Consider the following 23,103-nt stretch of genomic DNA (forward strand, 5'->3'; position numbering starts at 1 on the left):
CGGGAGACTCTTCTGGGGACCTTCTTACAGAGTTTTCGGTCGCTTGTCAAAATTCAGTGTGTGTGCACGCATGTAAATACGCACGCGTGCACGTAGGCGTGGGCTGCTGGTGCAGCTCTGCCGCTGCCCCGCAGCCGAGAGCTCTCTGCATTTTCTGCCCCCCAGTTGCTTGTTCCTCCCTGTACGAAAATGCCTCTGCCTGGGAGACGGCTTCACCCTGCCAAGGAGGAATGCGAGCTGGGAAAGCTCGCCCTCCTCCGACACTTTCTTTCCTTTGGAAAATGTTTCTGGCGTATTAATACTGGAAATGCTTCCAAGGCTGGTGCTGGAGAAGCTGCTTTTCTGTAAGCTGGCTGAAGGAGGGCTAGGACAGGGTTAAATGAGTTCTTTTCTTCATTACACCGGAGTGATATAGACTTTTCTTTGACTAATGTAGCTTAATTAGTGGTCAATTAAAACTGAACATTGTTGAATTGAAGTTCTTTGATCAAAATCCTTGGCATGGTCTCCCTTTCTTTAACTAGCCACCATCTTGAATTCATTTGGAATCAGTAGTGTAAACAAGTTTAAAACTGGTTCTTTTATAAGAAGTCAGCAGGCTTGTATAGCTGTGGTTTCTTTCTTTTCCTTCTTTTTTTTTTTTAACTTCTGTAGGCGGCAATTCAAAGGAGTGTTAAATGAAAACAGTGCTACACCCCGAAAGTGCATTTTTTAAAAGAAAAAGTTGCATTAATTAATCAGGATTCAGTGGTTCCTCCTTGTTCCATTTCTTGTCATAATCTGTCTTTTCTCTCTGGTGAATAATTTCATTATTATCTGAAATATATCTTGTTTCGTAATTGGGCAGCAGTTGTTCAGAGCGTGTTCGGGGACTCCGCAGCCGACGAGCAAGCGAAAACAAAAGTGGCAGAGAGAGGAACGTGTTTTAAAACCCATACAGGGCCTTAGGTTTAATTAGGGAAGCAGAGCTTCAACTTCTGGTGATGTTGAACAGCAGTAACTTCAGGAAAGACCTGGTGCATCGTTGGTAGGTTTTGCTTGAGGAGTTACTTTAAGCATTACATCTTAGAAGGTTTCTGGTAAGTGAGCGTTACGCTCAAGAAGGGCGCAGTTCCGATGATGGTCATAATGTGTCCTCTAGAACTATTCGGGGTCACGTTTTTATTGTTTGCCAAATAGTTCAGTCATTTCAGCAGTAAGCTTGAGCCAAAGATAAAGACCAAAATGCCCAGTCATTGCTAAAAGCTTTGTGAAAAGTCATTGTTAAGTGCCCAGCTTTGTTGAAAGCTAAATCGAGCTAGAACATAGCTATCAGTGCTGACAGTGAGTAAAGTAGATTTTAAAGCAGTGTTGAGTTTTTGATCAGCAGAGTTCTCTTTATCATACAGATGAAGCAGGCTGAGATTTTCAGAATATATGTGGTTATCATTAGCTTTCCTTTAAGTGCAGTTATTTAAGCGACAGTATTTGTATTTTTATAATGCCTTACTAATATTATTTAGCAGCTAAACTCTGAAAGAAAACTATGTTTTGGAGGGCTTTGGGGTTTTTTTGGTTTGTTTTTTCTTTTTTAAGTTTTTCAGTTGTTGGGTTTCCTCTCGGTGTCCTTGCTGGTTCCATCCGCGTGCTCTCGGGCTGCCCCAGGCTGCCCAAGTCAACCGGAGCCCATCGGTTTGAATCGCAGCCCCGGGTTTTGGTGTGTTTGAGTATGTGACGCTATTCACGCTTGTACGACTCGATTCTCAAGCCTGTGCCGGGGCTGTTTTGTGTGCCTAATTTGTGTGCACAATTACGGTGATTGCATAGCCCGGCTGTGTACAAAGGATTAGGGAGCAGCGGCGCGGCAGAGTCGCGGGCACAAGTGCTTCATTTACATGCAGTCATGGTCATGGGGAAAACACAACTCGGAGCGTGTTTGAAAATGGGACCCCGAGAGTACCCTTCATTCAGAGTGCTTTTTAAACACTAGCAAGCTAAACTTCTCGACTACAGCTGTGTGCAGCTCGGGCTGTGAACCGGTGGGGCTTTAGAGCAGGTTTTCTCTTTTCTCTTTTTTGTCTTTCCGATTTGAATCCGCCCATCTTCACATGACAGAGTTTGAGTTTGAGTCAGACTCGGCCGAGCCCAAATCTGCATGTCAACCTTCTGAATTTCCCATGTTCGCATTTAAACGGTGCAGACTCACACGGTCCTGATACTCTCGATATTAATGCGGTTTGCTCAGAACCGCTCCCCCTCCGCAGCACGAGGTGCGCTGCCTAGGCCAGCCCTGCCCAGGCAGCAGAAAGCTTGCAGGCTGCTTTTCGAGTGCGATTCATCCCGAGAAATGAGGTTCAAGGGGTTCAAACTCCTGACGCGTTTATTTAGGCATAGTACTGCTGCATGGACTTGGGCAGAGCGTCGATCTTTGTAGCCCGGTCTGGTGCTCGCTTCAGCTGAGCGGGAGCTGGCCTCCAAACATCCCCTTCCCACCCTCTCCTCCAGCCTAATGCATTTACCTCGCCTTTTCAATCAAAATCTTTTATAACGTAAGTCTCCCGCTGGAAATCATAATAAAGAAGTTTAAACAAATGACTTGCATATTTCCTAACTGCTTCTGCCTTGCTCTGGGCTTTAATTGTAGGAGGGACTAGGAGGAAATTGCTCTGCGGCGATGACATGAACAGATTTCTTTCTTTCTTTGAATGATGGCATTTTCAACTTTTAATCCCTTTCATCAGAAACTGGGTGAAAATCATAGTCCTAAACAATAATTAAAATAAAATTTCCATCTCTTGACAGAGAGAGAAATTGTTTATAGTAAATGTGCCTTTCAGCCTTCCCTCATGCCTTCTCCCAAAAGGGCTGATTAGGATGTAATAATTGGGGATGATAGCAGGAGGAAGACGACAATTCCATTTAATTAAAGATAATTTATTTTACTTTAACTTGGTGATGTCCCACATGAATAAGAGTAGATTTAGCAGATAGATTTATTAATGGGTACTGACATCTCTGCTGACATAAAAAGCAAACATTTTCTTTCCTCATTGTTTTTATTGTGTCTCGGCACCTGAAACCGCTGTCACCCCGCTTCCCGCCATTCCCGGAGCTGAAGCCGTTTCTGCAGAGGGCACAGCTCGCGATCCATTACCCGGGACGGGTCTGGGGCGCTGGGCTCGGATCAGGACCCACCTCTTCCTAAAATCCACATCGCAGGAAGGCGGAATCTGGTCTGGGCCCCTTCCTGCTCGTCGCTGAAGCCTTCGTTTCCACCTGAGCTGCTTGAGCGCCCAGTTATCCTGGAGTTCCCCAGTTCACGCCGCGCACTGGGTGAAATCCCGGCTTCCTTGGGGGTGTGCAGGGGGTGCACCCACCTCTCTGTAGAGAGAGTGCAGACGTGGCACGTAGGGACGTGGTTTAGTGGTGGACTTGGCAGGGTTAGGTTTACGGTTGGACTCGATGATCTTAAAGGTCTTTTCCAACCTCAATAATTCTAATCTACGATTCTTTGCCGGCACAGGGATGGGCTGGAGCTGGGCCACCTGATGGCAGGTTTGGCGTCCTAGCCGGTAGTAGAGGAGTTTATAGCCGATTTCCCAGGGGTGCTCCATCAGCCTTAGTCCTGAATGGGGGTATTTCCAACCCCAGCGCTCTCTGGTGAAGCACAGCTTCCTTTGGCTTCTCCCAGTCCTTCCCAGTGCACCCAGCTCAGCCTGCGCCCACTTCGATCCCCTCTTTCCCCGCTGACGAACGTCACAGCCTCGCGATCAGCTCTGCTGATTGACACCCTCCGTGAGGGTACACCGCTGGGTGTGCAACCCACCGCTGTCAGGAGCTTGTGTCAGGACTTTAGGCAAACAGATAAGGTCTAATTAATGATTGTATGTGCTTTAAATTATTTGCTCACACTGTGCTGGGTAGATAATGACCAGAAACACTGGAAGATTGCAAAATTAAGGCTCTTTTCTTGCAGAGAGATTGGAGAGGAAAATATGGGCAGATGTCTGATACATTCACTGTCTCTGCATGTATTTGTAAACAGAGCATAGAAAATTAAAAAAAACCCAACACAAAATGGTTCTCAATAAATGCAGCAGAGAAAAGGAAGTTAGAAAGCAGATCCTGAAAGAAGGAAAACGCATGAAATAGTCCTTTTCCTTTTCTGTGTCTCTTCTGGGAACTCCTGTACTAAAAAAAACCCCCAAAATGCTTAAAAACATACTATCTTGTGTGAAATGTGCATTAGAATTCACGTATGGAAACTGCCCCTGGAACTCAGCCAAGTGGCACCTTTGTTCTTTTCATCATCACTTTTATTTCTATTTTCCCACTCTTTTTCCTCTGCTCCCTCTTTATTGCTTTTTGGAGGTCTGGTTCTGCCTTGCTGAGCATCTGCAACTGTTGAAATCCTGGTAACTGCAGGATGTCGGCTTAATTTTTTAATTTTGTCCCATCTCTCCGGTCACACCCCTGGTTCTTTGTCCTTTCTTCCTGCCCACTCCCTCTCAATTTTGCTCTTTCGCTTCTCCTCCTGGACACGTCTCCTGCTCCTCTCCCTTGCTCTCTGCATCCTCAGGGTCCTTCGGTGGGGCCACTCTAGCCAGTGCTCGCCGTGAGGGTTGTGTGTTGGTCTCACCCAAATCAGGTAAGTTGGCCAACTCTTCCTCGCCACTTTTGAGTTGCCAGCTCCTCATCGGCTTTCATGGAGTCAGCGTCTCCAGAATCTGTAATTGTCTTGTTTCTCTGCAGCCTCTGTTGTATCTTCTGTGCTGGCGTGTCTTTCCATCCCTTCACCCCTGCATTCTCCGAATGCCAGCAGGGCTGGTGACCGCAGCTTCGTGTCTCAGAGAAGCACGACCAGAGTCGTGCTCAAGCCTGGAGCGCTGTCAGGGCAGGTCTCTGGTTCTCAAAGCCTGCCCTGCTCCCGTCCCTGTGACCCGCCAGAGCTGATCCTGCCGTGCTCGCATCCCTGTGACCTGGTGGCTAAGAAAAAAGAAAGAAAGAAAAAAAAAACCCAAACCCAGATGGCAAAGCCATGCCCAGCTGCGTGTCACTCAGCTGTGCCGAAGGTTTTGTGTCTGACGCTGCTCTCTGATTCTGCCCCTCTTGGCTGGTCTCACTGCGGGTGGTGCCAGCGGTCCCGGGCATCCCCCTTTGCTTTGTCCCTTCTGTAATAAACTCTTAAATTGAGGTCTTCCTGCTGTTCCCATCACTATGGCCTATTGCTACTTGGTTACTAAATTTCCCTCTCTCTGGATTTTCTCTTACTCTTCTCTCTGCTTTGCTGTCCTATCTTTTTGCTCCTCGTCCCTGGGGCTTCCTCTTGCCGTAGGTGGCCATCTCCCAATCTCTCCTTCGCCGCTCTTTAGCGTTCTTTTCTCACTCCTCTCGCTCTTCCTTCCCTTTCCCTAACGCCTATTGGAAATGGCTGTGCTTTGGTGGGACCATTTGGAGAGCTCTGCCTCCTGGTTGTCCGGGATCCCAGAAGAACGATGCCACCTTAGAGCCGAATTCACCTGCGGTTCCTGACCCGGCTGAGGGCGGCGGTGTTAGCTCTTGCACTGCTTTGGTGGTGATCCAGGAGAGCTGCGTGCTAAAGACAAATGGCAGAAAGAAATCGGAGTCTGAATAGAAAATCTCCGGGTCTATTTATGTTATTGTTGCTTTTTTAGAGCGTGTATGACTGTACAGGGATGACATAATGTTGTAGGGTTTTTTTCTCTAATTTAGTTGACCCCTTTTTAACTTGGGCGTTCACGAGATGCAGTGTTCAGCAGTCCCATCTGGAAGACATTTTGACTGAACAGGATCTGCGGACTTAGAGGATCGTATAGGGTGGGATAAGGAAAAAAAGTCAGGCAGCTAACGTCTAGGGTATGCTGCGCGTAGGGCAGCTCTTTGTGCGAGCAGCGATTCCTGGTGGGAGCGGAATAACCAGTGCGCAGCAGATAGGTGGTTTGGTCCAGATTTCAGCGTTTCACCTCAAAACGAGCTGTGGTTTGTAAAGCTGGCACTGCGTAGTGGCTTCTGGGTCGGCATCAGTCTTTGCAAGTTCCTACTCGATGGCATTTGTGCGAGTGAGAGGAAACCCAGGGCCCGGCGGGGCGGTGGCGTGCTCGGCCGGTGCCTGTGCCGCAGCGGGAGGGAACCGAGACGTTCTGCCTACGCTGGGCCAGTCCCGTGCAAAACCCGCGTTTGCAGGAGCCCGGGGCGGGGAGCACATCCCAGCCAAAGCCCCTGGTGCAAAGCCTTCACCGAGAGGCGTTTCGGCACGTGAGGTTACCGTCAGCGAGTCTCACCCAAATTTTTTAATAAACGCGAGCAGCAGGTGAGGAGATAATCACGGGGCTAAACCTGCTGCAAAGCCTGCAGCCCGGAGTCGGGCTTTTCGGCGCACGAGACAGTGCGTGCCGGAGAACCAGTGTCGGTTAAAGGACGTGGCGCAAGAGGGGAGGCAGAGGCGGTGGAGGGCTGCCTGCGTGCAGCCCCTCTCGCACCTGCGCCCGCTTGCCGCAGCGCTCGCCAGCCGTTGTCATTAACCCCGGGCACCCCCTGCCCCGCGGGCCCCGCCGCCCTGGCCGCCGCGGTGGGGGCGGCGTGCCGTACAGGTGGTTGCCCTGGCTGCCTACACTTGTTTTTCACGGTGCACCGTGCACTTAACGGCTCAGCGGGACCTGCCATTTCATACCTCTCACGGGGCCGGGGGGTGGTTTGCATGTGCTTTTCTGCGTTGGGGCTCATATGGTCTCAATTACCATTTGATGGCAACGCCAGGCCCGAGGCCTTTCGCGTGTTTGTCCTGTGAGAAAGATCTGGAAGAGCCGACATCTGGTTTTGATTGCTGCAATTGCAGGTTGATAGAATAAACGCAGGGTGAGGTGGGTGGGTTTTCCTTCCGGCCCCTTCCAGGCCGGGCTGGTAATGTGCTTCACTGGCGGGGCTGCGCTTTTCATCAGCCCCCGCGCCCCGCTCCTCTTCCTCTCCCCCCGCTCACCCGCAGCAACATGTGGCCGAAATTAGGGACCTGCGGTTTGAAAAGTGCCCTTCTGCTGGAAACCTGGAACAGGTCAGCCCACAGAAGGGGGGGTCTGCTCCTCGCGCATATTAAAGGACGGAATTAGTATTTTTTTTTAACTGAAAGCTGGGGAAATCCATCCCTAGCCTGGCAGAGCCGTCGCTGGTCTGATGGCAGGGCTGGGAGGAGCGAGGGCAGCAGCTGAGTGCGTCCCTCAAGTGGTTGTAAAGGAAGGAATAGTGATTTTTTAATTTTTTTTTTTTTAACATTTAATTCTTTTAGTGTTGCTGGTGAGAGCGTTTCCCTCCGCGTGCTGCGGCCAGGGACCCCGCTGCTGCCCGGGGCAGTGCCGTCCTCGCAGGCGCCCGTCTGCCGGGGTCTCACGCCCAGCCCGGTGCGGGTGGGGAGCCCCCGGGCTGCGGAGGCACCCAGCAGCCTTGCCTGCGAGCAGCCCCGGTCGTAGCAGCGCAGAACAGGTTGTGTCCAAGAAAACTGTCATACCTGAGAGCGCAGACGGCAGCGGCCGGTGCTTGCCTCGCCTGTGTTCAGCCCAGTTAGCGGAAGCCAACAGGTACCACCGAGGTGGAGGTTGGTGGGAAGAGGCAGCGTCGCGTGGCCGGTGCCGCTGGCTCGGAGAGACTCCTGCAAGGAGCACTCTCCGCTTGGTCAGGTACTCGCTTAAAAGAGTTCTTCCCCCTGTGCGAAGCTGACATCTGCTAATGCAGAGCAGCTTGTTCCAGCGGGCAGGTTTATTCCTCCTGACAACCCTGAGAGCCACTACGCTTTGCCATTCGGTAACGCACTTATAATTTAATAAATGTTCGCTTTGAGATCTTAATTTTAAAGGAGTTTCACCATGTGTTTTAAAGTCTCTGGGCTGCTGATTGATGGGTTTATTGTCTTCACAAATGTTTCCTTGTAGCAGGTACCTGTTTAAGTGGATTGCTCTGTACACAGAAAAACGCTGCTCTCAATCACAACTGTGTTTTACGGCCCATGCTTTATGTTTGGGCCGGGTGTGCCGGGTAATAGACGTTTCCTCATGTCACCTCACGTGTGAATGCCGGGGCGGGGCTGCCCGATCCCCCTTGTGCCGACGCGGCCATCGCACCGGAGGGATGCCCTCGTGCAGCCTGCCTCGCGCAGAGCGCCTCGCGAGCAGGAAAACGGAGACGCGTTTCCATTTGGGGGGAAATCTGAAATAATCTGGCAACGGTATAGCCAGTGCCTGAGAGCGGAGGAGAGGCGGAGGGAGTTGAGAAGAAGAGCCAAGACGGAAAGGCAAAAGACAACCTCCCGCCTCTCCTTGCTGGGGCTGGGTTTCCAACCGCCGGCAGCCCGCTCTCCCCAGCCAGCCCGACGGAGAGAGGCCGCGGTGGGTCGGGGGGACGGCCCGCCCCGCAGTGCCTCCGTGCCGGAGGCATCTCCCGGGACTTGGCAAGTACACACGTCCCCCCCGGGGGTGTCTGCGAGGGGGCCGCGTCCCTGACCCGCGGAGCTGCGGTTTCTCCCCGCCAGCACCAACCGGCACACCCCCGGTTTCCTCAAAAGCTAACGTTACGACTTATTAATCGGCATTTTCCAGGCCGTTGATTCGGTGGACTCCGCTTGGGCGCGGCGCGGTGGGCAGCGAACGAGCGTGTGGTCCCTCCAGCCCGCGAGCATCCAGGGGTGCTGGGCTCGGCGTGGCCGCGTCGGCGGCTCTGCTAACCGAGTCTCTTGAATACTGGAAAAGGAAAGATGTTAGAAACGTGTTCCCAGGACAGCGAGCTTTCCGGAAGAATTGAAGAAGAAAAGGTGTTTGGAACTTGCAGGCAGGCTCCCAAAAATGGCAACAATGTGATAATTTTTTCATCATGTCATATTACAGAACGGCGTGTTTTTCCCAGATCATTATTCATCATCTCTTCAAACCTCCCAGCATGAGTCAGAGTGATTTTCTAAATTCAGGCTCTCTTTTAAGAATATTAACATCTTTAAATCTATATTTTCTGTCGAATCAGAAACTCACTTGTACACATCTGCGGTTTACTCTCTTTTGCCTTTTTGTAGACAGCATATTACCATCTTTACCAGTGCCATAAATTTAACCCGTTTTACTTGCACTATTCTGGATCAAGTTATTGGTTTGTTTTCTTTATCAACACTTACTCATGATAATTTATGTCTCTGTTTAAGTGGGGTTACCGTCGCAATTCCTTCTTTGTAAAATTGTCTGGCAAACATTTTTGGACAGATTATTAATGTGATTAAATGATACACTTCTTGCTTTTTTAAACACTGCTTTGTGGAAGAGTGACAGAAGGACAGGGGCCAGTCAGAATAGTGTTCATCCAGTTAATCGTCTCCTGCGCTCTTTTTATTGCCTGTTGAAAATGCTGCAGTCCTGATAATACAAAGGGAAACAAATCTGGAGACTTCTGCCCATTTTAACATGAGAGGAACTTCCATGCGTGCTCTTAGCTAGTGTCATGATAACATGAGAATCCCACTGTGATAAAAATCTGAAAATAACGAATATTTTTGTTGAAAGAGTGACACTTCTGTAGGAAGTACAAGGTAGCTTTTTAAAAAAATCCTGTATCTCCTCAAATTCTTCCTATGACTGAGCCTGTCACAGCAAAAGGAGTTCATTTGCCTCAGCCCAGTGGCTTTCCCTGTGTGAAAATTCAGCTGTAAAACCAACAGAAGAATAAATCAAGTATCTGTCTTGAGCGAGGAAGAGTTACACCCAGTTACATGACACTTTGTAAGCTGGCATTTATTTTGGCAGTTCCTCCCGTCGTTTCATGACCGCCAGCCTCCGGCCGCCCTCCCCTGCTCCTCCTGACGCTTCGCTTTCCTTCCCTTCTCGACCTCCGAGCTGACCTGCGTGCCCGGGAGAGCCCGGGCTGGCGCGTGCCAGAGCCTTCATTCAGCATTTTATACAACTGCTAAGAACAGTAGAAAAGTCACCAGAAGTGTTTGACCCCGACTGAGTTGCCACCTTGTCCCGGTGCCGCTCCTGTTGCTCACAGGGGGACATGAAGGCAGTGCGCTGCCTCTGCACGGGCATCCCCAGCCCGCGCCGCGGCTTCGCCCGCCGCCCGCCACCCGGGTGTTCTGTAAACTCGCTGAAGTGCTGGCTGTCCCAGTTTTGGTTGCCTCTGAAGCGTGTTCCTGTTGAGCCCCGTCAGCGCGGCGAGCAGCGCGGGCGCGGGGGCAGTTGCAGCTCGGGCACCCGCCCTGGAGCCTCTGACCCCGCAGCTTTACGGTTCAGTTTGACAACAAGCAACGAAGCGAAGCAAGCTCATAAATTAGGGAATAAGTCAGCAGGAGGCATAAAATCCATACTCGTTTTCTTTACAGTGCGTACGGGGAGCTGTTAGACCTTTATAGCTCACGCTCTGCGGGTACCGCAGAAAGCTGAGGTGCAAAGCCAAATTTCCGTCGGCAGGAGGGGGCCCTTTCCAGGCCTGATTTTTGTTGAGCTGGAGTCAACTCTGAAAGGAGTTGGGCTGGGTGGCTGCAGGAGTACAGGCAACACCAGAGTTAGGTTGAGATGAATGTACGTCGTCGTGAGCGGGAGGGCTGGGCTGCGCGGGGAGAGGTGGGCGAGAAGGGACCATCCCTGCCCTGGGGCAGGGGAGGGAGAGGTGGCAGTCACTCCTGAAACAGCCAGAGCGATCCCAGGGGACACGGGAGGGGTTTTCTTCATCTCTTTCCAGGCCGGGGCCCATCTCATTGTTCCCAGGTAGCCCTCCTACCGCGCGGTAGTTGGGATGCGCTGGAATCGTTGCCTCACCGATGAGGTCACCCACTAGGTGCTCACCGATCCCTTGGGAGACCTCCCCGGCAGTCAGGGCGCTTTGTGGGATACCTGTCACACGAGCGCGACGGAAGAGAGCTGTAACTGCGTCTGACCTTTTCACTGTACAAGTGAAAAACACCCACTTCTGACTGTTTTCCCTCTGAAACGCGCAGCAAACTTTGATGCAAGCCTGGTAACCTCGAGCACAATGAGTAGGGGACGACTGGGACCTACTCAGGCAAGAGCAAGACATGGTCACCTCTGGGTAGAGGGGTGATTGCTCTTGTGAGTCAATGGCACAGGCATCCTGTTGTCCAGCCAGGGCGGGGATGGGCGGTACTGGAGGGGTGGGGCAGGGTGGGGCAGGGTGGGGCAGGGCAGGGTGGGCACCGCCCTTCCCAGGAGACCCTCCCCGCTCCGTGGGTGCAACCCAGAGAGGAAACCCTGTGCCAGGCAGCGGTGCACGCTGAGTGAAAGGCCCCGAGCTGTTAAATACATCATGATATAGCAGAATCGAGGAATTAGTGTACGTTAAATACCGTGGCGCAGCAAAGCCATTCTTTAAAGGCTCCCCTTGTACCTCTGTACGACGTGTCAGAGCAGCACAGCTGCTCTGCCATCAGCATGCACGCCGCTTCCTTTGGAAGCTCAAGAAGTGCCCGACGCATGTTTTATTAAAGCGCCGGCATAGCCCGCCTGCTGCCTTTGATGTCCTTGCTGCTTTCCAGCCTGTATGCTCGCTGCCTCTCTGTCGGGGCACTGGCTATGTTGCAGCACCCTGGATTTTTTTCCCTACCTGTCCATCTTTACTCTTGCAGCATTAACTCTGGCATTCAGGTATCTCTTCTGAAAACCTCTGCCATTTCCGAAGGTTTGTTCTCTGATAACTGCAGGACTTGTATGAAGCATTTTTGAAGCGGGTGCGGCAGCAGCAGCGGGAGAGGGCAGGGTTGGGAAGGGGTGTTTGGGGGAGGCATCCCCTTACCCTCTTGCTGACCAGAGAGCGGGGGTTTGGGCTGACTGATGCCTCCCACAGCTCTCCTTCGTCCCATCTCTCAGGATTTTCAAAAAGCCTCTTGCCTGTGTTGCTGACCTCCCCTCCCTTAGCTGAATCGCAGCACTCGTCTTTGCAAGGTGCAGAGGGGCTGAGGTCAAGCGGGACTTGCGCCCCAGCGCCAGGCTGAAACCATCACTAACGTCCCAGGCCAGCTTGCTTTCTGCATCACTCGGCATCCTAAAGGGAGAGCTCCTCTGAAAACAGGGATGCTGACGGTGCTAATGGTAGAGGAGGTGACACTTTGGGCTGTTGCAGCTGGTGCCCGCCCTGACCAGTGGGTGCAGGGACCGATCCTGGGGTGGAGGGACCCCCCAGTCCCTCGCTGTCACCTTGGAGGCTGTGGCAGCAGTGCCCATTGAGTGGGGACGTGGCAGCCCTGCTCCAAGATCCCAGCCCGGCGCGGCACAGCGCACCCACGAGCTGGGTGCCCCGGCCTGGCCAGGGCCAGCCCTGCCCGCCCTCGTGCAGGCGGGCAGCAGGGTTTGGCTATTACTTGTTCTGAGTTTGTACCCTTAGCGCAGTTGAATGCTGGCACACGAGTGGGAAGTCCATCCCTACGATAGCAGCGTGGTGGCACTTGGCAGCGATCGCATCCCACCCGGTGTCTCCCGTTCGGCGGCGCAGGCTGTTGGCTTCGCTGGGGGTTGCTTTGGCCGGTTGGGCCGGGAGCTGCGCCGCCTCTTCTTCCACCCGTCCAAAGAGCCTTCAGGCTCTCCTGGGGCTCGCTCCCGGTGCTGCTGCCCCGCAGGCGGTGGGGCATGCCTCCTTCTCCGGGGTGCCCAGTGCTGAGCACCCCAAGGCCACGTCGGCCTCAGCTGAGGCATAAGGCGCTGTATGAAAAAAGACGTTTGCTTTGATTCGTGACGTTGGGCTCGTCCCAGGCGCTGAGCTGCTCCTGGCCCTGTCTGCGCGGGTGGCGTTGAGGCTCACGAAGCCAGGGGAGCTGCTGTGCCGCCCGGGGAGGCGATGCCGGGCTGCCCGCCTCCATCCCGCGGCCCCGCTCCTTGCACGGGCTCTGGGAGCCCTGAGGTGTGCGGGAAAGTTACTCGGCATCCCGCAGCCCTCGGCCTTTGCTCCCTGGTTTTTGCCTTTGGGTGGTTTTGGTGTTTCCACTGAGAACTTTGCTCCCCCTGCCCTGGCTGGGGGATGCCGGCGGAGGAGGGCCGGGCTCTTCCCAGCCCCGCCGGCGGCCGTGCTTCGCTGGTGGATTTCTCTTCCCTTTCGCTGTGACCTGCGAACGTCGGAGCAGGCGCTCTGCCAATTTTGTGATCTGCTGCCTGCTTCAAAATGGAGGCAGGAAGGTATCCATTTTCATCAAGGAGATGACAGTGCTTCAGTCTTCCTGACCATCTGGAGAGAGGCACCTCCAGCACAGAAACAAAGCGCAGAGGAATATAGAGAGCATATAGGCAGAGGGAATAAATTGCACTGTAAATAATAAATTACGCTTATCAGCCCGGACTGTTTTGGGGGGATTTTTTTGGTTTTGATTTGTTTTTAAATGCTGTCCTGGTTGAACTAAGCTAAAGCAAGAAATACAGCAGATATTTCCTAAAAGGCAAGTTGCAGAAAGCTCTGGTGTGTTAGTAAACGAACATAAGTAAATGAGTGTTTTGGCACACATAGTAAGTTTATTGCACAGACAAATATAATAAGTCCTAAGAAAGGAGGAGATTTTCCCCTCATGTGTACACATGCTGTGTTGGTGGTCTTGTGTAGATCCAGGTTTTTAATAGTCCTTTCAAGCTCCTCTGGAAAGAGCTTGATCCATGGGAATTTAATATCCCAAGATATGTTTGTAATTTTCAGTGTTCTTGATAATGCTGTTTTTCTAAATTTCTTTTTTTTTTTTTAGTTTGGGAAATAAAGTTTTTTACTTCCTTGCAGTGCTTTCAGTTTTGTTCTGAAGTGGGTAAAGTCTGTACGCTTTCATATGAGCAAATCAGCATTGTTTCAAGTTCCTGTTTATTTTAAGCTCCGTAATGGTCTAGGAAGAACATATGTACATCTGTTTGTTCATTTTATTTACAGAAATACATAGTTTGACAAATACCTTGCAAATATCCTTGTTTAAAGCTGGAAAATGTCAGGCTGGAGTTTCTTTTGAAGCTTAAAATTTATTTTCCAGTCACACATATACTGAGGTTTTTGTGTTCTGAGAGAAGAATTATGTGGTGTTGCGAACTGATTTATACCGAGCGAGGTAAAAACTCAATATTTCTTTCCTGCTTCCAGCTAAAGGCATACTAAATTAGTCTTTTTTCCTTAGGTTTATGCCCCGTCAGCAAGCACTGCCGACTACAATAGGGATTCACCAGGTTATCCATCCTCAAAACCAGCAGCCAGCACTTTTCCTAGCTCCTTCTTCATGCAAGGTAAGACGCTGCTTTCAAAAGGAAATCTGTTTTGCGTACATCTTCTGTGTTTGTATTTTGGTTTATATGTAGTCGAGACACGCTGGAATATCATCTTGTGGTCTGTAACATTACCATTAAAATGAAGACCTGTACGTCTTCGTTTGACCATTATGCCTCTGCACATCTTGTTTTGATCCTGCAGGGAAGCAGCGTAATGAATAACTTGCCAGCCTCTTATCACCTGAGGTTCTTGAAGCATTTTTTCCTAGCACGTGCGTGTGCACATGTATTATGCATATACTAAATGCGCACAAATTTGTGCCTGTACTTTGTGCATTGTTGTTTTATGTTAAAGAGAGCGATTTTGTCTTACGTAAAGTGTACAGTGCTGCGAGTACGTCTGTTTGGGTGCATACGGAATTACAGCAGCCTTTTTAAAATGAAGCAATTTCTCTCATTTGAGGATGCGTTAACAGTTTTCATGTATTCACTGTTACCATGTTGTATTTCTTGCAATAATTACGTGCAAGTACATTGGAATTCGGTATAACTTAGTAAGTAAGATTCCTAGAGTTTGGAAAGGTCCACGCACAATTATGGTGCTCATCTTTTGCTACATTTAGGGCAAAATAATTAGCTTTTAAACACTTCTACATAGGCTCTGCTTTAGGCTAAGTGAGGGGTGAGTAAATCTGTTTAATTCAGCAGGACTGCTAGGTTAAGTATTTGCAGGGCAAGGGATTGGATTTTATTCTATATACATATATATCCACTTGCCAATTCCCACCCTTAGGGGAAAAAAACCCCAACCCGCTTTTGTGTCCCCACCACCTGAAGGTCATGGGAGCTGCTCGGCGTCCCCGGGGATGGCTGAGCTCCCTGTCTCAGGGTGAACGGGCCATCTCCTGCGGAGCTCTGTCACGTCTCTGGCTCTCCATTCGAGGGTGCTCGTGGCTGGGTTTCCGTTAGGCAGCCGCAGCGGGAGGACGAGCTGGCTGCCTGCGAAGGAGCAGCAGCAGGCAGGACCAGCCGGGATGCGGGCGGGAGGGACCGCTGGACCCTCCTGCCCCAGGTCTGGGGCTCCAGTGCTGCGAGGAGCGGTTCTGCTGGTCCTTCACCAGCTCCGGTGGGTCCTCGTGGGAGGGAAGAGGACATCGTTGGAAGCGCTGACCCCTTTGGTCACCTCCTGTGGTGGGGGGTCTGCATCTGGACCATTTCCTGAGCGGTGGGAAGTGTGGACCATGACTGAAAAGAAAACGCTGCTCTTGGCTTAAAACATGAATAAATACCACCCAAAGAGCAACCTGCTATGAAACTCCTATGGAGTTACAAAGCTGGGGATTAATAGGGTTCTAATGATACCAAATATTTACCTTTTGTAGTGCTTAGCCATTCTGCGGTTTTAAATGTTATCTTCTCGCAGATTTGTATTGAAGACATAAATCTGAGTTAAATGACTGTTCAAACAGCTATGGGAAGGTGATGCTAGAAGTGCTGCTGCTGCCAGGGTGTTTGAAGTGTATAAATAAGGCAGGGCTGTAGGTGAGACACAATAATTTTTTATTAGACCATCTCCTGTAGTTTGAAAAAGCCGACAACTTTTCCAGCCCACATGCCCATCTTTCAGGTCTGTTGATCATTATGGAAAAGTTACTTTTTTTTTTCATTTTTTTTTGTTAACACATTGGCGTTCTTCCAGTAGAAAATACATTTCACTGCATTATTATGATTCCATTTCAGCGTGTCTAGTTAAATGCAAAATATGCAACCAGCTGTGGTACTTGATGAAATTTGGGGAACCCTTTTTATACTCTTCAGTGCGCATTGCACCTCGGCAGTGAACTGGCCTGAAGGATGAACGCTGTGCTTAGGAGATGTGGAAACACGAGCTGTGAAATCCCTAAAAGGAGAAACCATGCAAGTGGTGCTACTCTCTTTTTAAACAAACAAATAAAAAGCAACAGCAAAACAACTCAGAAAAATTTCTGGATGTGGAAACATTCAAAGCTCAGGAATTACCCGCTCATTTACCAAGTTGAGGCTTCTCCAAAGCTCGTTAGCTCATCCTCGTTCTGTAGGCTTCAGTGTATTTCGTTTCAATGTTCAGACTTTTGTCTCTGATGAAATTTGTTATAACGGAGTTTATGTACTTCAGTTTATGGTACCAGAGCAGGAATAAGGCAGCAGAAAGCTTTCAAGCCTAAGTGATGTGAGCAGGATGACACGAGTATTCACCGTTGCTCAGTTCAGCTTCGTTTTTATTAAAGTCCGTGGCGTTATGCTAAAGCGGCATAGCCCTGTAGCCCCGTTAGGGTTGTTAGGATGGAGTTTGCAGAGGCACGAAGCCGGCGGCCAGCAGTGTTTCCCTCCTGTGTTACAGATGGCCATCACAGCAGCGACCCGTGGAGCTCCTCCAGCGGGATGAACCAGCCCGGGTACGGGGGCATGCTGGGCAACTCTTCTCACATCCCCCAGTCCAGCAGCTACTGCAGCCTGCACCCACACGACCGCTTGGTAAGGCGCGGGCGCTGGAGGGGTGGGGGGCGCAGCGGGAGGGGCATGGCTTGCACCAGGCGGTCGTCGGCACGTCGCACCTACCGACTCACGGCACGGACGCGTCTTCGTGTTGTGCCGCTAAAACGTTCTCCGTGCACTGTTGTGTGTTCCCAACTCTGCAAAAACGGGTTTGAGACATCTCGGAAAACTTTGCCGTAGAGATTGGGCTCAGGCTCGGCTGAGGGAAGGCAGGTTTAAGCTGCCGGGTAGCAGAGGCTGGGAAGCTCGTGGGAGTGGAGGGGCCAGCCTCGCCTTTGGAAGGAGGGCGATGGGGTCCTGCCACAGCTTCACCCTGTGCGCGGTACCTGTTCCCACTGAAGATCACCACCTCCGTACAGAACCTCTCCTTGTGCGACTGGGAAGTGAAAAGAGGAGGAAAAAATTGTCGCGCAGGCTGTTCCTTCAGCCGGAGTTGGAAGGAGAGGGTCAAGCCCGTGTTTGTACCCTCTGCTCGTCCTGTGGCCGCCAGCCTGCCCGTGAGCTGCGCGCGCCTGTGCTCTTCGGTGTTTATCATTTATGGCTGTCAGTGTCCTTCGCTGGTCTGAGTTTATAGATAACTATCTAGCATCAATTTTCTGCTTTAAAAAAAGGAGGTTTTTTGTGTTTTCTGGTACGTTCTGATCTCTCACAGGAGGAAGTTGCTGGGACCGATTCCATCTATTGTATTGGAGTAGAATAAAATTGGAATTAAATCTGCTCCGAGTACAGCTTAGGGGATATTCTCCTAGTATCATGGCTGAATTGATTATTGTTATTATATATTATTATATATTATTATATTATTATTCCATCAATTCAGTTCTTCGGTTTGTTTTTTTTTTTTTAAGAAGGAGGTAAAGGAACGAACAGACAGCTAAAGCGAAGTCATTTTTCTCAAAATGTGTGAAACGTTACAAGGAATGTTTTTTCTATTCTGTACCTCTACTTTTCATCCTTGGTGACCGTTAAAAAGGAAGAGTAATGAGGAGTACTGGTTTTAAGGGAGGAAAGAGTCCATTGCTGGAAAGTCTAGCAGAACCATCTTTTGAGGAATAAGAAGCATTAAACTCACTCTTGAAACTGAAAATGGGTTTACAAAACAAGTCTTTAAAGTCTCACATTTAATGAGGTTAGCACACTGGTATGTAAAATTAATAGGAAGTCAAAAGCAGAAGAAATTGCCTCAAAATCTGCTTAATCATGTCCTTATAGAAGGCATAATTAAGGCACTAAGCAAACTTAACGTTGCTCTGAAGTGACAAGCATATATAATAAAAATTGAGCATAACTTTAAAAACCCAGTTTAGTCTAATTTATTATCTGCACTGGTGCTCATTCATCAGAATTAGGGGGCTTTTCATGGTATCAGCTCAGGGTAGAGGTAAGACAGCTGAGCACCTTCATGGGGCAAGTCTGCAAACAATTTGGCATTTAAGTTTACCTCGATCCTGACTTTCTTGGGTTTGTAACATGTAGGGGTTTTTATGAAGAGCTAAAATATTTCTGCAGTGTAAAATGGGTAGGGATGTTCCACCTAAATGCCCCCCAATTTTTTTTTTCTTTTTTTGTAGGTACTATTATTTATCCTAAATTTCAGAGATGGTGAGGACCACTGATACCAGTTCGAGTTGTAGGTGTTCAGTGCCGACGATGCTCATATTAATCATTCATTAGGTGTGTCTGGACTGGCAGAGCTTTCTGTATTTTAGGTAGCACCGGGACAGAAGGGAGGTGGTGATACTTTAAATAAACTCTGCATAATTTCTGCTGGAGCATCAGTGAGAGGTCGGCAGTTTGTGGTCAGCTGGAGCATCCATGAGTGGTCAGTTTGCCGAGGAGCGTTTGAGTGATTTCAGTTCAGTTCCCTGCAAATGTCCTGAACTTCTCAGGGACCTGTAGAGAAAATGCATACAGGGAAAGAAAGAAAGAAAGAAAGAAAAGCTGTTGTTCATTGTTTTTACTTTCTCAGGCATATCAGTGATTTTCTAAATAGATGCTTTGAATACAGAGAACAATTCTCTGTTAAGCTGTATTCAGATCCCATGTTTTTCCTAAAACGTTTGGCAATAGAGGTTTGATGTCTCCCCCTGAGAAATGAGAAAATCCCAATCCCGCACTTCGCTGCGTGTCATGGAACAGCCGTTTAGCAGGGGAGATGGAGTCACTCGAGGTCAGACCATTGACCTAAGCAATCGTTTGCTCCTTTCTCCATCGTACGAGAAATACGGTTCAGCTGTGCCATTGCAGCCGGTTGGGTTTGGGGCTGAAGTCCTGGAGTGGTTTATGAGTCAAAGCCTGAAGATGTTATTCAGACCTCAGTCAGAGCTGATGGTCGTTTTTCCATGGATAAGAAAAATAGGTTTGGGCTGTTGTTTACATTCTTTGAGATAACTTTCAAGTATCCAGTTACTTGGCACTTAATTACAAGAAATCAAGGGAAGGATGTTTTCAGCCAGCTTACTCTGAACCGCCTAGGGTGGCAGAGGGCACAGAGATGGTCTTGCTCTAACACTTCAGTGCCTTGATCCTGGGCCAGCTCCTGTCACGTGTCTCCAGCTGCCTGGGCGTCTAAGGAGGCTTTGTGTCAGAGTCTCCAAAACCTAGAGGTCTTCTGCAGGACCTCTTTTCTGCTGGGGACAGTGCTGTGATAGAGATAAAAGCTGGGCATGTTCTAGGACCTGTCTGCACACGGTGTCTTACGCTGATGAAGAAAAGGCTATTCAACAGGGACAAACGACACTAATGTAAGCCAGGTTTATAGTAATGCAAATTCAGCAAAACATTTGACCACAGCAATGTTGTGTCACAGTAAGGAAGGTTTGTGTTGATCCAGCCTTATAGCTACCAAAGTCTTCTGTGTGCTGCCCAGACGCTTACAGAATCACAGGATGGTTTGGGTGGGAAGGGACCTTAAAGATCATTTAGTCGTCCCCCTGCCATAGGCAGGGACATCTTTCACTAGATCAGGTTGGTCAAAGCCCTGTCCAACCTGACCTTGAACAATTCCAATGGTGCTTGTCCCACACTTGTTTGGAGAGCTTGATCCGTCGCATTTTTGATTGTCCGTCGCACAGGCACTGCAACGGGAGGGAAAATCAGTCCGGTTGGTTACCTGGGGTGCCGGTGTGTTTCCTTACGGCACGTTTTGTAATACCAACCGCGCACATCTTGTAGTCCGATCTTGGTTTTAATGTCAAAAGCAGTATGGGGTTTCTACCACTTCCCATGGAAGGTTTCTCCTCCAGCCAAGAGCTGTCTCTCTCAGAAAGGTTTGCTTGATACATTGCCTAACGTTTCTGTCTTAATTTCTTCTCATTACATCTCTATGGTACCACCAACAGTTATGAACCGTCCACTGTGGATATTTATCCATATCAGCTAGGTGTGTGCTGTGTCTCCTCCAGAAGACATCAAATTAGGGTAGAAAAATAGGCTCTCCGCTTAGTCTTAGGTCAGCATTCTGCTTTTCTTGGTTGGGTGAAGTACGACAGCATTTGGGACTGGGGCAATATGAGCAGCCTGCTGCTTTCCATGTTCTCAATAGTTAAAATATTTCCTTTTTTATCCTTTTTGCCACAGAGCTACCCATCACACTCCTCAGCAGACATCAATTCCAGTCTTCCTCCGATGTCCACCTTCCACCGCAGTGGCACAAATCATTACAGCGCGTCTTCTTGCACACCCCCTGCCAACGGGACGGACAGTATCATGGGTGAGTTGAGGTCGGGTGCTGCGGCTACTGCCCGAGGCTCTCCCTTTCCCTCCTGTCTCCCCTTGCGTCTGCTCCAGTGCACTGTGCTAGTGCCAACGAGCTGAAATCAAGGTGGAGGGTTATTTGATGGTATAGCCCAGTGTGCGGAAGGACTAGCTTCTTAGTTCAGTAGGTGCAGAGAGATAGCAAGAATTTAATGGAGATAAGTACATCATAGTTGACCTTTGCCTCCTTTGCTTATGCATTTTACTACTACTACTACTTTTTGCAAGTTAAATATGATTAAAGCAAAGCGCTTTGCTTCAGAGTTTGTATTTCAGAGCTAAGTGCCTGGTCCCACTGGTTTTGAAGTCTGATTTTATTGTCTTTAGCGATTTAATCACCTGCAGTGCCGTGCGAGGTGGTACTTCTGTATCACGCTGTTCATTCCCTTCAGTTGTCTGCTGGGTTTCCACGTGGTGTGGGGGAAGCGGCGATGGCGGCATGTCCCTGTAAGGAGGAGAGCCGCCTCTGACATCGCCGAGAGTGACTCTGTAAATTAAGAGCATACCTCTGTATACTTAAATATTTGGCAAATACTGGTTCATACTTAAATACAGGAAATAAAAAAATATTGCTTTGCCTGTATCTCAAAGAGCAAGTAAAGCTAATTAAATAATTGTTAAATAGGGAACACATCGCTGGACACATGTTTCGGATTACACACATGATTCCGTGTTGAATGACTGCGAGCAGGACTAATGCAGTAAGAATGGAGGGTGGGTTCAAACATTAACACATGGGCATCGTATTTTTCAAGGTCTCTGAACAAAGAAGAAACTAAATACAGTCTCTTCTTAATTTGTCACTGTCTGAGAAAACCGTATCCCATTTCAGGATAGCATTTCTGTGCTCAATCTTGCCATTCCAGTGAGAGTTCTACCTTTACAACGTATTGCTGCTTCTGTGCACGTGACGTAGGAAAATCACTCACTCTTTCTCCCTCAAAATACGTCTAATAGAGTCATATTTAATTCAGCTGTCTTTACACCAGTTCTGCAGAAGCCTTCCAGGTAACATTTAGGGATGGAAAATCTTGCAGAGGGACATAAACAGGTAGGAGTGCGAATGCAACCTCCTGCCCCTGCGCCTCTGGGAGCCACCCAGAAAAGTGCCTAAAATTCCCATGTAAAAAATGCATCCAGATTTTCATCTGGTTTCATCTCCTGAAAAACCCAGTGTGTGAATCAGAAGAGCAACAATGCGAAGATGCAGATTTTTTTAGCAGCTGTAAATATTCAACAAGTAGTACTGTTGAGCTATGTCTGAAATGAGGGCTGCAAAAGTATTTCTTGGATCTCGATGCAAGTCCCATTCTCCTAAACCAGTGAACCTCCCCTGACGTCTGGGCACGCACTGTCTCTTCCCTGATTTTCCCAAGAAAGCCATTTGAGCTGGCCCAGCCGGGAGCCGACGTGCCTCCATCCCAGTCCCTGGGCAAGGTGACCGGGGAGCGCGTTGGCGTAGCCCCGCCGTGCCGTCCCCGCGTGGGGACACAGACCGCAGGGAGCAGGGCTCAGGCTGCGTTCCCCGATGAGCTGCGTTCCCCGATGGTCGTGCGGCTCTGAAAGGCAGCAGGGAGAAAATCCTTTCAGGGGACTGTAGGGCGGCGGTGGCGGTGGCTGGTTTTTTGCTAAGCGTTGGCTGTTTATTTTCAAAGGTCTGAAGCGGTGCAGTGTTTAAGCAACCAGTAACTGAGATAGAGCACCTTTAGCACACGCTGCACGAGTCTGTCGTCTTCATCTGATGCATGTATTAATCCCGCTTGCTGCTTTCACTTCTAATGACATGTTGTTTGTATGACATTATGCACTGTGACATGCAGCTTTTCCAGGAGAAACATTATGTGCATTTCCCCTTGAGGCACTGGTTTCACTTTTTTATTACCAGAGCAGTCACATAATACTGCACTGTATATTTTACAAGAATGTTAAGCTTCCAGTTACAGGAGGGAGGTGAACTGTCATGCAGTATAAGAAGAATATGACTTTTATCCAGCAATGTCACTTCCTCATAATTTGGGAAGATCATCAGCTGTGAATACGGAGATGGTGCAAGTTTTTCCACTCTTCTTAACATAGAAACATAATTCCCAGTCTGCTGTTTCAGAAAGCACTATTCCATCAGAACAGCGTGAGTTTGTACTAGAATTTAAACTGTAAAAAGTCTGGCTGGAATTCTCTAATAGAAGGCTCCAGCCTATCAGTTACACTAGATGCTTTGCTAGATATAACTATACTCGCTGAGATACCGATTCCTGGAAGTTTATTCAATAATCTAAGATTTACAATCAGAATCTCACCAGAAGGATGCAAAAAGGCTGTACTTCATCATTCTGTCCCTTTGCCTTCCAGTGCGGAATTGTTCTTCGCAGAAACATGCTGAGAAAGTTTTAGAAGATTAACTGTAACAATAAACATGCTCTTCAACAGAGTTAGAATCAATCCATCAAAAGGTTGCAGTCTTTCACGATGTCTTCAGTACATTAATAGTCTTGTGAGTGGGGAATAGCTCACGAGTAAAAGCGACAGCTTTGGCGGTGCATTTTCAGTCATGTTTTACAATCCTGTTCCCAAGTTATCTTTGTCTGCTGCATCACGCCAAAATTTGCTGATG

At 49.2% G+C, this 23,103-nt stretch overlaps 1 protein-coding gene across 8 annotated transcripts in view; it reads left to right on the forward strand.

Moving 5' to 3' along the window:
- Positions 1-23,103, forward strand: part of TCF4 (transcription factor 4) — a 241,335-nt gene that overhangs the window by 183,360 nt on the left and 34,872 nt on the right. For all 8 annotated transcript variants that reach the window (XM_059833713.1, XM_059833716.1, XM_059833711.1 and 5 more), the window contains 3 exons: positions 14,114-14,219; positions 16,582-16,715; positions 20,316-20,448. In XM_059833713.1, coding sequence (XP_059689696.1) covers positions 14,114-14,219; positions 16,582-16,715; positions 20,316-20,448 — 373 coding nt within the window. The remainder of the gene's footprint in view (positions 1-14,113; positions 14,220-16,581; positions 16,716-20,315; positions 20,449-23,103) is intronic.

The sequence above is a fragment of the Gavia stellata genome, chromosome Z, assembly GCF_030936135.1.
Source record: "Gavia stellata isolate bGavSte3 chromosome Z, bGavSte3.hap2, whole genome shotgun sequence".
Classification (NCBI taxonomy): Eukaryota; Metazoa; Chordata; class Aves; order Gaviiformes; family Gaviidae; genus Gavia; species Gavia stellata.